Genomic DNA, 18080 nt, shown 5'->3' on the forward strand with positions numbered 1-18080 from the left:
TCAAATCAAATTGAATGGCTTCATGGAGGAACACATATTGATTATCAAGAAAGTATTCTCTGACCAGGAGAGATGAAGCTGAGTTTAGGTTTGAGGATACTATATCCGATGTAGAAATGCATATTGATCAAGTCGCATGAGAGTTTTGAATTCTGAACCCATACTCATAAAGTACCTACTGATATTCATAAACTTGGAAGGCAGGTTCTGGTCTTTTGAATCTAAGAGGACACATCTCTTATTAAAATTGATCAATGATTCAAGAGACCATTTTAACACCAAGAATAACGGAAATACAAGTAATCAGGATAGAAGGCAACATCACTCATCCAATATTTGCAAAAAGACTCCGATTAACGACAACCTATAACAACACCCACACACACATTTGGCTAATCATATTGCCATGAAAGCTATATGTACGAAGGTCCCTTGTTAACCAACATATCGACCTCCAAACTGCTGCAAAGTAATGGTAAAGGCAATATCAATTATCAACAAATGATAATCATAAGAGATATCATTTATAATTATAATCCTACAAATTCCTCCTATAAAATTTTCCTCCAAAACTTCTATTTTTCCTCCAACTAATCTCTTTCTATTAATTAAGTAAATAAAAAACTCCTAAACCTTGCACATATTATGCATTATCCCTAGGGAACACCAACATCACCCTTTTATAACAGATTATGATTTTCTATTCATTCTTTCAAAAAATAATTGTAATTTGTAACTTGCAATCTTAAATAAATAAATAAATTCCATAAAAACATGCCTTAAAAATATCTATCCAATTATCTATAATATTTTGGGTGAGTTGTTTTAGATTTTTCAGCAGAAAATAACATTTTATATAAAAAAAAATCACTTTTATCTTTTTTAACTTAGGATTTATAAAAACGAATATACCAGAAAAATCATTTTTGACTTTAAAAGGAAAAGCTATTTTTTTTGTAACAAAAAAATCATTTTTTTATTTTCGTAGTGTTTATTTCAGATATTTTTTTTGAAAACTCACTTTTCTCATATTTAAATGTTCGTTTAGGATTTAATTTTTTTTTATTTTATCAAAAAAAAAATATATTCCATGTGTTTTTAAGCAAAAGTTGATGTGAGAAAAGCAATTTGGCAGACCCAAATGCAGTTATAAAAGCCTAGGCCCATATTTATACTTGTTGCCTACTCATATCTTCCCTGACTTACATACATCTACGCTCAGTTAACCACAACACAACACAACACAATACTCGCCATTCTTCCTCTTTCTCTTTCTCTTTCTAATTCTCAGGTTAAATTTTCCTTCGTTTTTCCCATTATTACTTTCTCTTGTTTCTAACAGATCGATCGCCATTACTTCCTTTGTATTGTTAAATAACATGTGTTTTCGATTTTGAATGTAGGGTTGTTTGTAAGGTTTATCATCACATCAAATCAAATCAAATAATGGGAGATAGTCAATACTCGTTTTCTCTAACAACTTTTAGTCCTTCTGGTAAGCTTGTTCAGATTGAACATGCTTTAACTGCTGTTGGTTCTGGACAAACTTCTCTCGGTATCAAAGGTATTTCTTTCATTCATTCGATTCGATCTGCTTCCAACCCTTTTTTCCTCATGTTTTAGGGTTCTTATTTTCAATTGCTTTTATTTCAATGTATTAGTTTAAGGTACATTAAACACCTGTATTGTTGATTTTCTGTATCATGCCGACTGATACATTACTAGGGTTTAGGGATTTAGATTGTAAATTTCGGTAATTGATACACTACTAGGGTTATTCTCTTGCTGAGCTGTGTGTGAGATTTGAAACGGGTCTCTTGAGGTTTTTTTCTTTCTTTTTAATTGTTTTATTTAGTTTTTGTTGTCGGGTCCGATGCCACGTTTCTGTTAGCTATATGCTCTGACCAGAAATGCTATGATTAGACCAAAATCAAGAGTGTTTTCATTTGTTTCGCATTTTGATAGGAGAATCTGCTTATCTAATATTCTATGATTTTGCAGAGCCGATTTCTGCGATTACATTTCTATATATTTTTATAATATTTTATATATATTTTTGGAGTCATTGTTGTTACTGCTATTATATAGGGAAGCCGATGATGATGAAACTTGAACTGGAATTACCGTCTGAATAGTTTATTCTTTGATGTAAATATCTTGTCTGTGGTACTGAGGCTTCTAGAGTTTTTATTTCTTTTCAATTTAGTTATTCTTAAAAAAAGTTATTTCAGCAATAATGATGTATGTTCTACCCATTTTTAATTCTACCTGTTCAAATTTGCGACCCGTCATTTACGACCCAATGAACAGGTAGATTAATATTCTAAATCCAATTCAAATCTGTAGCTATTAAAATTGTTGCATAGGGGCAATGAACAATTAACAGATATTTATCTGTGACTATTTTCTATGCTAAAACTAAAATATGGGATAAAACAGCAAATATGTACTTGAGTCATTTAGATGTTGAAACAAATCCACAAATCAAATCGGTGGACTTGATTTCGGTAATTGATTTCGGTACTGTTTGTTCTTGTATTCTTTTTCCGAGTTCACTTTATCTCGGTACTAGCTTTTTCCTTATTAGAAGCATGGGCGGGGTTTTAACTTTTGTCCCTCCTAGTGGTAGATTGAACTTGCATGATTGTCATCTGATGGATAGGCAGAATGAATGTTGATATCTTATTTATTGTGTAACTGTTCTATATGAAGCCTTGTGAGTTTATTTGGGCATATGGTGTGCAGGATAAGTTATGTTGGGAGGCTAGAGTTGAAATTTATTTCGTTTGCGATTACATTTATTTTATGCTTCAGTACTATCATATTGGTATAACTTGTTCATATTGCACATAGGAGGTCCATTTATTTGCAAATATCCTCTATTATTTCTGCAATTTGTACTATCTTTTCTAACTTTGATTTTGTGTGGATGATTTCTTTATTGTAATATTAGCTGCAACATGTGTTTGTTTGTAACTATATATATATTCGGTTTTTTTGTAACTATATTTTTGGTTCTTGCAGCTGCAAATGGAGTTGTCATTGCCACAGAGAAGAAACTGCCATCTATATTGGTTGATGAAGCATCAGTAAGTTGCTTTTTCTTTGGATCAACTTTTGTACATTATTATTAGTGAAATATAAATCTGAAATTGTCCACTTCAAGATTGTATCCAATTTGGCTGTGCTATCGTTTTCTGCATCCCCTTTAAATTACTCAGCATCCTTATCTAATTTTTGTTTATTTTGGTTTATCTAATAATCCTTCTCGGCTTAGTATTTGAGAAGTATTTGCAAAGTAGAAAATGTTCTTATATCGTGATAGTTGAGGATACTTGAAAGTATGGCCAATTGGCCATTGATAGAACAAAATTTTATCTAGTTTCCGCAAGTTGTTTGTGGACTTTCTTTTATAAACGAGCTATGTAATATTTAGTTCACTTGATTAATTCTAGATTTCATACATTCTGGAGTTTTTACTCTTTGTTCATATGACTGCAGGTCCAAAAAATTCAGTTATTAACACCAAATATAGGTGTTGTATACAGGTTTGTTTCTTCTTACATGTTTCAATCACTTTAAGTTCAAACATGTTTGTATGGCATTATTATTTCTTTGTACAGTGATATTTGCTTCATATTATGGCAGTTGATGGTTGAGTTTTGAATATGTTCTTAAACACGAGGTGCTATTGAAGTTTCTGTTAGGAACCCAGACAAAATGAAATGAAAGAAAACTAGAAAGAATGAAAATCATAGAAGTGTATTATTGAAAACTAAACACATAGCTGAATTATATCCAAGGGTTTTCCCTTCACAAAAGGTCCCTCCTTTCGTTTACAAACTCTCAGAAGTACTTGATGAATCATCCAAACTGATTCCCCATATTTATATAACCCATCACCTTCTAATCCCTTCCAACTGCCTATCCCTGAGTAACTCCTTGAAACAGTTTTCACAGAATAAACAACTGATGAATCTTGAAAGCTATTTTCAATGTTTTTCTATATTTTCATTTTAACTCCCTGTAAGAGATAAACTATTGAAAGAACATGTTTTCTGATGTTTATTGTGTGTGAAGCTTCATTATTGTCTATTAGCCTACTTTTTTCCATTGCTGTTGAGCTTTTGGTATATGACAGTGGTTATTTTTGCTTAGATTGTTTTCAAATATTGTATTTATTGATATCAATTTTGTTTTTGTTCAGTGGCATGGGTCCTGATTTCCGAGTTTTGGTTCGAAAAAGCAGGAAACAGGCTGAGCAGTATCACCGATTGTATAAGGTACACCATACTATGTATTGCAATATTCTTTCTTCCTGTTCTGCCTATATTTGGTCTATATGATTCAGTTACAATGTTGTAACCTGTACTTCGGAATTTGATATTGGAATGGATTTTATCGTTTAAATTTTACTTGGTAACATCTACATATGTAGTCTGCCTATTCCTTTATTTCCTATTGCTTGTAATGAGTTACACTGTTGCTTGTTATACATCAATTACACGTTCCTTAAATAATTTCTTTTTCCTTTTCTGGATAGTGCCGTTTACTTTTTATTTGTGTTTGTTGAAAAATACACAGTTTATGCTACTGATAATGTTGATCTTTATGAATATGCATTTTCTAGTCCAGTTGTCTTTTCTGTTATCTTTTGGTTTTCTATTATGGATCTTTTGTTAAAAATAGACTGTCTGATACTGTAAGTGAAAATTGCAGGAACCAATCCCTGTCACTCAACTTGTGAGGGAAGTTGCTGCTGTCATGCAGGAATTTACTCAGTCTGGGTAATTATTAATTCTTCAGTGTCTTTGCTTTCAGAAATTTTCACATCTGAACTTTACCATATCAACTCCCAGCATATAAGTTTATGTTATGTACGTATGTCATCCCTCCCATCACAAAAAATAAAATAAAAAACTAAGATAGAGAGAGAAATAACGTGTAATCCAGGTAAAGTTGGTGTTTTATCCTCATCAACTTTGAGTTTTTGGTAAATTTCACAACTTATAAGAAAATAAAATTGTCAAAAGCATTTACTCCAATCAATATGAAGTACCCATTTTGATGCTTTTCAAAGTTGATGGATATTAATTATTATAATCAAATTAAATGTCGAGAGATCGTTTCACAAACCTCGATTATCATCATATGTTAAGGGAAGTTTGAAATGAGTTTAAAAGGTGTCTGACTCTGAAACTTTGTACATTTTCCTTTCTGAAAGAACGTGTATTTGGGGATCTATTAACAGCAGCATTAGTTAATTTTTATGCAACTGTTGGGAACTCACTGTTTAGATAAACATTTTGTTCCTATTGGAATTCCATAATGAACCCCTAAATATAAAATGCAACGAACTTAGTTGGATCCTCCGACTCTTTTTTATACACACAATTGTCTTTTTCTTTCCATTTCTCCCCTTTATTATCATTTGAATATTAATTTTTCTTTTTTTGCCCTGATAGTGGTGTTAGGCCATTTGGAGTGTCCCTGCTTGTTGCTGGGTTTGATGATAATGGACCACAACTATATCAGGTATGGCATATGGTGTACTTTGTAATTTGTATTGTGTTTGATTAGTTTGCACTGGAATTTTTTTCTTCTTGCTCTAGAATTGTTTAAAGTTACTGTACTTTTAAGGGAAAGAGAAGGGAAAATTGAAGGTTGTTTTTGCTGTAGGTGGATCCATCAGGTTCATATTTTTCTTGGAAAGCTTCTGCTATGGGGAAAAATGTTTCTAATGCTAAGACATTTCTTGAGAAGAGGTATGCTTTCACATTAATGATGGCAATGTTTTAGGCAAATATGCGGTGTCTATCAATGTATAATGTCTATGTCTGCTGTGTCCATTATTAGAGATTAATGTAATGATATGTTTCTGTTTGATGTTAGTATCGTTCAGTACAGATAAACCTCGACATCTCTATCAATTCATTTTTTTTCCTTGATTGTCCAATTGTAGATACACTGATGATATGGAGCTTGATGATGCAGTCCACACAGCCATATTGACACTGAAGGAAGGGTAGGAAAATGCCGTGTAACGTTTATGCATTAAAAAACCTTAATGAAAATATCATATTTAATTCTTAGAGTTGATTAGGTCGCAAAAAACCAGTTTTTGTGTGTTTATTTCTCCGTTTAAGCAAAATGTTTCTTCCTGTCAGTTAGTGTATGATAAATTCCATGTTTCAGAATTATAAAATGGAGAATGAAAATGCACCTAAGATTGGCTTCTTGGTTCAACTGAAAAATATTGAGGCTATTCTTATCTAGTGTATCAAAGAAATTTCTTATTAGTGATCTTGGCATATACCAAAGGCCCATCCCTGTAAAATCATCATGAGCTGCCTTTATGTTAGCAAGGCTCCAAGCTTGTTGGATTAGGAACTTGAAAATGACAGCGAGTGATTACTGTTCTTGTTTCCCTTCATTGCCATTTTTTTGTTTCCTCTTTCTTTTTAATTCTTTTCTGCAATACCAAAAGAAAAAAAAATATCCGGCCTTTGTTAGTCTTTGAAACTAATCCCTTTTGTTGGCATTTCCCAGGTTTGAGGGACAGATCTCAGCAAAAAACATTGAAATCGGCATCATTGGTGCAGACAAAAAGTTCAGGTGCATATCTTTGTTCCCTAAAATATACTTTGGCTGACTTTTCTGTCATGTTTTTCCCCCTTTTCAGTATTTGTTTATTTGAACTTTGTATCATCTGGTTTCTTTTACCGATCAAATTGAGCTAAAAATTATGCTATGGGTTATCCAATCTGAATAATTAAAAGGTATAAATTTGAGGCATATGGGTTAGGACTGCGAAATGGAATTTAGTTACTGAAATGAATATTATGGTGTGTTTGTTATACATTTGCACCATGGTCAAAAAGCTTAGATCAAGTCCTTTGGGTGTTGTTTGGTTTTGTTATTAGTTTAGTTTTGAAATGTTTAAAAACCAACACCATGTCCAATTTTGTGGTTTTCACTTTCAATAATTGCTGTGAAGTTATAAATTCTTGGACCCCGTTGCTCGACAGTCTCTATTATGTTGTCATCTAGTACTCCTCCACTCGCACTAAACACCCTCCACTTTAAGTTTGTAACCATGTTGCATGCTCCATTCCCGTCTACGTGTGGTATCCTCCATTGTTGTCAAATACCCCTCCATCTTGTATCTTGTCATCATGTTTTGAAATCAATGACATGTATATATTATTTTTTTCCTTTAAATTATGCAACATATATTTTTAATGGAGGCTAATTAAAATCAGGAAAGATATTCACATATTTACATTGTTCGACAAACTGGATCCCAAAAATATTAAGACTCTGATCTGAGTTTTTTGTTTTACCAATGCAAATGGATAACTTCCCAATGCATTTTGTGAGTAGCAAGTTTTTTTTCTTATTTTTTGCTGGTGGGGTGGCATTGGGGCATAAAACGACCAGTAAGCTCAAGTTTTTGTTTTGAATACCTGATTTGGTAACTTAATAGTTTGTTAATTATATTGCAGGGTATTGACACCAGCTGAAATTGATGATTATTTGGGTGAAGTAGAATAAATCTGCAAAGAAGAATCCATCCTTGTGTTCCCGAAGTTGTTGTTTATTTCATAGTTGAGTTTAATTGAATTTCAAGATGGGTTGATGAATGAAGACTTGTGATGGCACTGGCAAATTTGTGAGCTACTCTTGTGGTGGCCAGCAAGCCTTCTGAAAAACTTTTATCTAAAGTCATCAGAATTACCATACAAATCCAGCTTGTTTAAATATATGATATGACACTGGTCTTTAATGAACACAAATTTATTTATGTTCCTTTTATTTTTGATCTTGCTAGTTAAGTCATTGCATTGGGGAGCTTAAGGTTTCCTTCCTTTTCAACAGAGTATATTCAATCTTGGCATCTTGTTTTGTGAAAAAGGAACTAAGTGGGGGATTTGGCTCGCTAATGTGATCAATTCACTTTAGAGTAAATTGTGTAATATCAACCGCTGATAAGGAAACTAATGGTTGATATTACATGAATATGCATAATAGACGTGGGAAAAATATCAACTTCCAATTTTTCTGAAACTACTAAATTTAGAGAAGCCAAATTCTCTAAATGGAGTCTTCTTGCTTGGGGATGGTAATGGTTGCCTTTTCGATAGGGTATTATAATATCCATCCTCATACTCATGTTCATAAGAGCATGTACCCTTGTGGATAATAAATTTGGTGCCCGTCCTCTATGATGATCCTTAAAGGTCTAGTAACCCATGAAATATCACAAATTTGAAGGGCAAGCCGCTTGAATACTTCTCACTAGAAATGTCCACTAGAAGTGCGGATGAATGAACAAGAGATGAAACCATCGGCACATGGATGTCTCTATGCATATAAATTAAACTCATAATACATTGAAAATAACCATGAAAAAATAAAAGTCTTCATACATGGTAGCTAAGCTAAGGTGATGACAACATAGCATGGAGTTGCCAATTTAAGGACATAAGTAAGAGTGGGCAATTTAAATCCCCATTTTCCATTTCATAGAGAATATACTCTTATCCATTCTTTTTTCATACCTGTGACCATTTCCTCTCTCTCAAAAAACTCATCATGCTAATTTGTGAAATCACTATACTTAATAAAAACACATTAATTTTCATATAGTATTTTATTTGCCATTTTCTATATATAAAATATTGGTTTTTCCTAATTGTAGTTATGTTTCCACAATTTCCTCTCATACATGATATGAATCTCAAATGTTTTTTTGATGATAGGTTGTGTTCCAATCAACAACCAGCTCATTTTCAATATTCACGTGTCATTTCTTTCCTTAACCAAACAAACCTTGTTCCTCATTTTTTTCCTATTCATAATGTCTCTCTTTTTCTTCTTGAAAAAAAAATTAGATGTTATATTCATTTGACCATGCAACTCAAACATTATTGTCATTAGCTCTTACATAGCCTCAGGAGTTACAAGGATTGATGCCATTTCTAACTTAAGGTTTTTATATTGCTTTCTTTGAAATCTCTTTTCTTTGTCACATCAATCTTCAACATATATGTCTTAGATGTTGTAAACATATCATTGTCACATATATGTCCCCATTATGGACTTGTACGGGTTCGAGAAAATGCTGAATCAATTGCTTTCTATGGGGGTGAAGAGAGTGAGATGCAACTTCTTCTACAACGCTTCAAAAGTGCTTTCGAAAATTTAACTGTAAGATTTTTCTGTTAAAACTGTTGTTGAGCTATAATGCTTGAGACATTGCCGTTCTTGTTTTTCTTGCACGATTCCTTTCGTTATTAAATAGAAACACTATATTGCTATCTATGTTTAGTCCAATTTACAAAATCTCTCGAGTTTTTATTGCATAGATATCTCCCTCATAAACTTATAGGTTTTGTTTAATCAGCAGAAAGTAACTCACCGCCAACCGCCCACCTGGATTGACTAGCTAAATTTCACTGCCAAATGTCACCTTGTTGCATTATCATTCACTTTCTTTCTTTACAGCAATTACCGATTTCTTCGAGAAATCTGCAGCTCTTCACCAATGGTTACCGCTATGTCATTCAAGTTCTTCCAGCTGCTGTTGTTGCTCCCATGTATTTCTCGGGAAAAATCGAGTTTGGTGTTATTAACTAGTCAGTCTCTGCTTTTAATCACATCCTTGGTGACTTTTCTCTCATTGTGTACCAGTTTCAAGCTATAAGTGCTTTTTCTGCTGTCATTAATCGGTTAGGTACAACATTGTTTTTCCCTTATCTTATCTTTCCTGTTACATTATAATAATTTATTCAAGATATGAGCACAAGTGAATGAAGTTCACTCTGCAGAAAAGAGTTTAAGATTGTTTCATTTGTTTGCGGTTTTGTTCGCATATACGGTAATAAATGCCTCAGAAAAAGAAAGTATTAAGAGGTTATTTGTGAGACAACTGTATGAAGATTGTTTCCTTTTCTGTGTATACCGTTCTCCCAGAATTTTCCCTTTCTATATAATATATGCATGGGTCGGTATGCATGTGAAATATTGAAAAAGTTCTTTTATTTAGGGGCAAAGTAATCTCAAAAGTGGGTCTTATATTATAAGGGGTGGAGGGAGTAACTAACATCATTGAGCAGGACAGTTTTACTAAATTGTCCTTGTTAACTATTGTGTATTAGCCAATTTCATAATGCTAATAATGGAGTATAGTGACTTGGAAGTGAATAGTGATGCACATAATATTTATTTGAGGGCAAATTTGGGAGAAAAAGATTAGTACTACATTGAAACAATAAAATGCAAGTTATTCTGAAAATTTTCATTTCCTCAAAAACACAATTAATTTGAAATGGAGGGACTAGGGAGCAGTGTTTATAAACAATGGGAGAGAAATGATAAAGGATCGGTTTCAACATAGAATAAGAATTCGAGGAGGAAGAGAACTAGGTCTTTTGAAATGTATAACTGAGAATCTGAGACTTGAGAGAGTTGCATTGTATCATTTGGTGGCATCTGGTTCTGTATCACATTGATACTGATCATCAAGGGATGCCTTTTCAATAAAAATCTATTTGTTCATCCTATTTTTAGTCCGTTTCTATGAGATTGGTTAACATTTTTTTTAATATTTATGCAGGTGAATTTGATGATCTTTTGGATAGAAGCAACTCTAAATCTCTCTCTGATTCTTTGGAAGGCATAGATATCGTGTACAAAGACTCTGCAAGTTCATCTGCATTGGAATCTAATGGATTGACTCCACAAGAGAAACATGAAACATTACTGGAGATAGATAATTTGATTCTGAAGACACCAAGTGATTCTACGCTTATTACAGACTTGTCATTGACAATCAAAGCAAAAGATAATTTACTGGTAAGCAATATAAAAACCGTAGGACTGTACTTGTGCATTTTCATATATAAACAATTTAACAGATAAGAGGACCAAGTGGAAGTGGCAAAACATCTTTATTAGGAGTTATGGCTGGTCTATGGAGAACTGGAACGGTAAAGATCATATACTATGTTAAAGGCAGGGAAGACGCTGAGAAATCCATTAGTTCAGATGTGAATACTCCTCGCGATACATCTGAAGACCGTGTAAAATCCATCAGCAGTAAATCCGGAATTTTTTTCCTACCTCAAAAGCCATACATGATTTTGGGTACTCTTCATCAACAATTACTTTATCCAACTTGGGGTGATGATGTAGTTCCCACATCAGATAGTAACAAACAAAAAAAGTATGTGATTTCCAGCTTCTTTTACCCGCACACCTAAATTTACAGACTCCATACGTTTTTTTTTTATAATTTGTTCTGCCATGTATGTTGACATCTCATTTGCTTTAGTACGATTGTTGGGACTACAGTGATAGAGAAATGTTAGCTCTGACATAGGAGATGAGATGCTCAATGATGAGGAAGTGTTGGAAGTTCCGCCTTATTGCGGCATTTGGGTTGCCTTCATTGCAACCTCCAACACCATCATTGTGTCGGCTGCGTGGGGCTGGTTTAGTCTCACATGTCATAGAGATATTGCCTAACTAGTGTTTATAAAGTTTGGGCAGTTCTAACCTTACAAATCAGTTTTGTGGGGTTGAGTTGGGCCAAACTCAAATTAAAAGATGGTATGAGCATATCTTAGATCCATTGTTGGGTTGCCGGCATTGTCCACGCTCCAGCACCAATGGACCAGAACGTGTTGGAAGTTCCGCCTTAATTGCGGTCCGCCATCGTGGCATTTGAGTTGCGTTCACTGCAGCCCCCAACACCACCAGTATGCTGGTTGTGAGGGGCTAGGTTTAGCCTCACATCACCTAGAGATAATGATCTAAGTAGTGTTTATAAAGCTTGAACTATTCTCACTTTACTAGTCAGTTTTGTAGGGTTGAATTAAGCTCGACCTAAATTCTAAGAGGGAGTATTTTTTTTTTCTTGCAAGAATGCCAGAATTTATTTCGTAATTTTTGTGGGAGTTTTTACAATTATCGAACACGAGGTTAAAAAAAATCTGATCAAAAGGTAGTTATGAAATAATATGATTATTATTGAAGAGGAAGGTAGTTATGAAATAATATGATTATTATTGAAGAGGTATTATTCGCTAGGTTCTTTTGAAGATGCAACTATAATGAGACTTGTAGCCAAGAAAACTATTGGTGAACTCGCTGCCTACACAAATTAATATAATAGTTAACTAAGCTGAAAACCTTTATCAAAGAAACACACAGCTTTTTGAATAACTGTCATTGAGATAAATGAAATGGAGCTATATCCATACATAATCCTGCATTGATGTTCCCTTCTAATTTCATGTACTGTGTTAATTAGACCTGGTTTATAAGTTTCAGGTAAGTAACTTAAGTTTAAATCATCTGGATTACCGAATTCAGTTCCTGACAGGAACACCAAAAATCAAAATGATAAACTCGAGAGCATTAACTTTTAGGTTGCAAAAAGTTCTTATTAAATATTATCCATCTTTCCTAAGAATATTTTTCGCCGAATTATCATCGAAGATCTGAGTTAATCACATAACTATGTCAAACAAAAATTATTATGCTATCTGATTAAACAGAAAATTCATTTACCTGATTGATACCACCAATGATATTACTAGTAGGTCAGCACGAATAATGTATAATTTCCTGATTGACTGAAATTGTTTGTGCAGATGTGCTTCCTTTCTTGTCAAACTCAGATGATATGAATAGTGAACTTATGAAGCCAAAAACAGACGGGCTGATAAAGATCTTAGAGGATGTCCGTCTTGCTTACATATTGCCTCGATTCGGGTTGGATTCAACACATGAATGGTCTAGTGTTCTCTCTCTGGGAGAACAGCAACATCTCGCATTTGCTCGTCTTTTGCTTTCGAAACCTCAACTGGCTCTATTGGATGAATCGACCAGCGCACTTGATGAAGCCAATGAGGTATTCTTGAACTCCAAGTTAATTTGTCAGATTTATGAATGTGATATGAATGCGGAAGTTCTTGTTCAGTGCATTTATCATTCATACTAAAGAGTATTATACTGACAATTTTTATGCACTTAAATTCTTGATTTAATTAAAGTTACTGAGAGAACTTTTGACCGAAAAGTTGTCAATAAATTAAAATCAACAAAATTCGAACAGACAAAAGTTGAGCATTCTTGTAAAAGGATCTATAAGAGTGAAAAAGATTAATTAATATCATGATTATATATCGCTTCATGCGGTAATGATTCATTTTCCTGTGCTTTTTGTGTTACAGGTTTATTTGTACGAAAAGATTGCAGCAGCGGGCATAACATACATTAGTGTTGGCCATCGGTCAACCTTATGCAACTTCCACGATAGAATCCTACGCACATCTACAACCGATTCAAACAATGAACAGCCAAATTGGCCCATCGAACCCACTAGACGTGAATCCTCTTTAAAAGTTTAGAAATGTATAATTGTTGCCGGGTTTCAGTATTGCATCTATGCTTCAAATTCATTGAACCATAATTTTTTGGAGTATGGATGTCACCATATAGATTTTCCCAGGAAACTTGTTATTGTCATAACATTAAATTTTTATATACAGATCCATAGAAACACTCATAGAAGAATGCTTTTTATAAATTTAGGTGTGCTGTTCTTTCCACAAATTAAACTGATGTATCTAATGAGAGATTCGTGTGTTAATTTTGTTCGTCCAATTTAAATGCACTGAGCTGTAAATTATTAACCCAATACGCCTGCCTCTTATTAATAATATGCATTATAGGAGAAATCATAAAATGCACCACATTCATAAGTTGTTTATCGTGGACTAGTACTTAAACTCTATAAAACATCAAAGATCACACATGTCGTCTCTTTATAAAACATCAAAGATCACACATGTCGTCTCTTGGTAGTAGATGTCAGTGACTTAATGATAACGGTTCGATTAAGACAACAAAAAATAAATAAGTAGCTCATATTGAACAGACTGCAACAAAAAATAATCATGCGGTTAGGGAAGATGTGTGGGACGTAGAGGACGAAAGGGTGTTTCATAATTTGTGGAAGAATCCGGCGCCATTGAAGGTTTTAGCTTTTGCTTGGAAAGTCTTACTTAATCGAGTTCCAACAAAAACAAACCTTACTTTTAGGAATGTTTTAGCTCCGGAAGAATCAACTTTATGCCCAATGTGCAATGGAGCGGAAGAATCATCTATTCATCTTTTTTTGCATTGTCAATTGGCTTGTAAGGTGTGGTATAAGTTGATGTGGTGGTTAGATAGCTATTTTGTAATCCCTCCGAATCTTTTTGTCCATTGGGAGTGTTGGAGTGGGAGGGTATCAAATAAACCTCTCTTGAAAGGTCTCCGGTTGATATGGCTTACAACTTTATGGGTGTTGTGGAAAGCAAGAATGATAAAAAAATTTAACGGGATTAATCATGAGGTCGAGGAAATTGTGGAAGAAATTAAGGTTCTATCTTGGAAGTGGATGTTACATAGGATGAATATCCCGGTGTGCCTTTTTTACGAGTGGTGTTGGAACCCCCAAAGTTGCCTCCGAAGGGCTAGGATGAGAGCTTAGTTGGCCGGTCCTTTTTTTGGTGCGCTGTTGTTCCTGCTGGTTGCATGTTGCAGGTACGTTGTGACCCCAGTAAAGTGCACAAGGTTGCTGCTTTACTGTTCCTGTGTTGTTGCTTCTGGTGGTGGTCGTGTGGCTTGCGTTTGGTGGAGTTTTTGGGGCCTCTGTTTCGTTTGGTCGTGTGGTCTCCTGTGTTGGGAGTGCCTTCCTGCAGTTCGGTTGGCTAGGTTTTTTTCTCAGGTGGTTCTCAATTGATGCAGGGGTATGCATGCCCCCTTCTAAGCTTGTATAATTCTACATCATTTTGTGGGAATTCGTGGTTGTAGAGGTATTGTTTTGGGGTGTTCCGTATATATGCAGCACCTAATTATTTGAGGTATATACTACAATCGTGTATTTTAGATCACATTTTTTTATTATGCAAAAACATTTCTTGGGAATAGTATTTATATTCCTTACATATTTTGGCAAACTGAATACACAGGTATCATTGGTTCCCAGAAATCTATTTTACTCATGGACTCCACGACGAATATATTTTTCACACTTTCACTTTTTTTCGTTCCCGTTAAGGGGTGGGAATTTTGTATTGTCATGGCAATAAACATTTTAGAACTCAACAAACTTTAACTTTCTACTTTCACAACATATTTTCTCAACCAATATAAATTTTAAAAATATTCCAAGAATATTATATATTTAGCAAACATATATATATATATATATATATATATATATATATAAATTTTACTTCGGAGTTAGTTGTGAATCTTTCTAAGGTTGTATGTTTGTGCTACTATTGCAGTGGTAATGTGACACCCAAGATTGTTTACTTCCATTTTGTATTTTAAATTTTTTACCGACTCCTTGCCTATCATTTCTATAATAAAAATGTATCTCATATTTTATTAAGCTTGATAATGTTTCTGCCGGAATCACTAATTGAAAAAGCCTTGTTCATGATTATTGGACACGGTTAAAAACATGTTGTGAGTGTACTTCTAATGTTCATATTCACCAGGTGTGTGTGGGTTCTTTCATTTTTGCTCAATGTTTTGCCATTTTGGGGTCTCAAAGTATGTTTTTCTTGGTATGCTTTCTTTGTTAATGTTATCTATCCACATTGTATGTTTGCATATGCTTGTTAGTGACTATGATAGACTGGAAGCAAAATGCGATCTGCATGTTTTTTCATCTTATCTACTCATGAATGATTTTTATACTTGCAGGTTGAATAGATGTTACAAAACAAATTTGCGGGTTATTTATTTGGTTCACTCCCAGACCAGAGTCGGTTGTGTCCATGGTAAGTTATGCCACATTGTTGTTGGAAATAGTTAAATATTAATATCATCATGCGTGCCACACCCTCATTATGCTATGTTTATGCTGCATTACTTTGCGGTAAAAGAGATGATCACATGATAAGTGTGCATACTCTACTGTTGGAATGTTAAAGTTTAAGAATTTAAATGCTTATTGGTTATGAAACTTGGTTGACATTCCGTAATCCGTTACTGTTGGTATTTGTTGACCTTGAGCAATATATATATATATATATATACATCCGAGGTGCACACAAGTATTATGCTGCATTTTTGGCTGTATGCTACTATACTCATTTAGAGGAATGATGGTTATTATGTTCTCTTATCAATGCAAATAAATCATAGTTACTGTACAATTGAATTCTTATGATACAAATAAATAATGAGGTTTGACGTGCAAATAACCATTTGACTTTAAATAGTCAAAGCATCTAGTTACACGAGCTTTTGATAATCTTACATTTCATATATTCTTACTTCAACTTAAATGAAAAGCTCGTAGAAGTAAGAATATATGAAATGTAAGATTATCAAAAACATTAATTCTAGATTTTAGAGGTGTGAAAATTGGAATGCCAAACCATACCATAAACCAAACCTTCAACTATCGTGGGTCTATCATACAAAATGACATGCAATGTTGTCAAACACGAGATCCTATGAAGCATCTGGAGGGGCTAAAGGACGGTAACTTAAAGGGTTGTAATGTTGTTCGTATAATCCTACCTAAAATTTACAAAATCTGGACAAAAAACAGCATAACATAACATTTTTAATGACCAACGCAACATATCAAAACAAATTTACAAATTGCAAACAAAAAATACCAACCAAACAAAAAGTACAAACTGATCAATACTTTAATATGGTAATACCTTTCGTGAAAAATGTGGCTTAGGTTTATATTGAGAAGGGTGAAGACCTTTGAAGTCCTTGGTGTAAATTGGATTGGGAATTGTTCAAAACACGTACAAAAATATATACAAAAAATTAAAATTCAAAGCACGTACAAACTTTAACTTTCTACTTTCACATCATATTTTCTCAACCAATATAAATTTTAAAAATATTCGTAGAAATATTATATATGTAACAAACATATATATAAATTTTACTTCGGAGTTAATGTTGAATCTTTCTAAAGCTGTATGTTTGTACTACTATTGCAATGGTAATGTGACACCCAAGATTGTTTACTCCCATTTTGTATTTTTAAATTTTTTATTGACTCCTTGCCTACAATTTCTATAATAAAAATGTATCTCATATTTTATTTTGCTTGATAATGTTTCTGCTGGAACCACCAATTGGAAAAGCCTTGTTTGTGATTATTGGACACAATTTAAAACATGTTGTGAATGTACTTCTAGTGTTGATATTCACTAGGTGTGTGAAGGTTCTTTCTTTTTTGCTCAATACTTTGTCATTTTGGGGTCTCAAAGTATGTTTTTCTTGGTATGCTTTCTTTGTTAATGTTATCTGTCCACCTTGTATGTTTGCATATGCTTGTTAGTAACTACGATAGACTGAAAGCAAAATGCGCTCAGCATGTTTTTTCATCTTATCTACTCGTGAATGATTTTTATACTTGCACGTTAAAAAGATGTTACAAAACAAATTTGCGGATTATTTATTTAGTTCACTCCCAGACCAGAGTCGGTTGTGTCCATGGTAAGTTATCCAACATTGTGGTTGAAAATAGTTAAATATTAATATCATCATGCGTGCAAAGCCCTCATTATGCTATATTTATGCTGCAGTACTTTTGCGGTAAAAGAGATGATCATATGATAATTGTGCATACTCTACTGTTGGAATGTTAAAGTTTAAGAATTTAAATGCTTATTGGTTATGAAACTTGGTTGACATTCCGTAATCCGTTACTGTTGGTATTTGTTGACCCTGATGAATATATATATATATGAACTCATTTTATAATGTTCTAATTATTCCGGGGTAAAATTTGTGTTGTGAACATGATTATGCTAACTTTATTTGTAGGGATGATTTGTTAATTGCATTCATTATATTGGTGTCCGGATTGTTTCTCAGACATTCTCCTGATAAATCTTTATTTGACTTGTTTTAGTTGTAAGGAAGACACACTGACATTTAAAGTAAGTAGACTTAGTGTTGCTGACTACTGTATAGGTTGTGATCAACATCCGAGGTGCACCTAAGTATTATGTTGCATTTTTGGTTTATAAGTT

General features: G+C 33.5%; 1 protein-coding gene, 2 non-coding genes and 1 pseudogene across 4 annotated transcripts; all 4 read left to right on the top strand.

The window, feature by feature from the left end:
• Nucleotides 1–1180: 1180 nt before the first annotated feature.
• Nucleotides 1181–7815, top strand: LOC146948974 (proteasome subunit alpha type-2-A). The gene is made up of 11 exons (XM_085745106.1): nucleotides 1181–1291; nucleotides 1404–1564; nucleotides 3025–3089; nucleotides 3502–3548; nucleotides 4208–4283; nucleotides 4720–4787; nucleotides 5466–5535; nucleotides 5680–5765; nucleotides 5963–6025; nucleotides 6550–6615; nucleotides 7506–7815. Exons 2-11 carry the CDS (start codon nucleotides 1447–1449, stop codon nucleotides 7552–7554), a joined length of 708 nt encoding a protein of 235 aa, XP_085601232.1. The 5' UTR covers nucleotides 1181–1291; nucleotides 1404–1446; the 3' UTR covers nucleotides 7555–7815.
• On the top strand, nucleotides 1868–2024 carry LOC146948975 (small nucleolar RNA snoR2/U65). Its single transcript, XR_015029578.1, has one exon. It is a non-coding gene; the product is annotated as a small nucleolar RNA snoR2/U65 (small nucleolar RNA).
• LOC146948976 (small nucleolar RNA snoR77Y) lies at nucleotides 2091–2181 on the top strand. The gene has a single exon (XR_015029037.1). It is a non-coding gene; the product is annotated as a small nucleolar RNA snoR77Y (small nucleolar RNA).
• Nucleotides 7816–8098: 283 nt separating the features above from the next.
• On the top strand, nucleotides 8099–13660 carry LOC146948977 (ABC transporter D family member 2, chloroplastic-like; annotated as a pseudogene). Its single transcript, XR_015028065.1, has 7 exons — nucleotides 8099–8122; nucleotides 8992–9210; nucleotides 9508–9736; nucleotides 10619–10857; nucleotides 10920–11226; nucleotides 12660–12919; nucleotides 13242–13660. The product of XR_015028065.1 is annotated as an ABC transporter D family member 2, chloroplastic-like (transcript).
• Nucleotides 13661–18080: the final 4420 nt, after the last annotated feature.

This window comes from Medicago sativa, chromosome 2, assembly GCF_051527215.1.
Source record: "Medicago sativa cultivar Bolivia chromosome 2, Bolivia_mono, whole genome shotgun sequence".
Classification (NCBI taxonomy): domain Eukaryota; kingdom Viridiplantae; phylum Streptophyta; class Magnoliopsida; order Fabales; family Fabaceae; genus Medicago; species Medicago sativa.

Coding starts and splice junctions, on each gene's coding strand:
- LOC146948974 (XM_085745106.1), top strand. CDS start 1,447: ATGGGAGATAGTCAATACTCGTTTTCTCTAACAACTTTTAGTCCTTCT. Junction 3,549..4,207: donor AATATAGGTGTTGTATACAG/GTTTGTTTCTTC, acceptor GTTTTTGTTCAG/TGGCATGGGTCCTGATTTCC. Junction 4,284..4,719: donor AGTATCACCGATTGTATAAG/GTACACCATACT, acceptor TGAAAATTGCAG/GAACCAATCCCTGTCACTCA.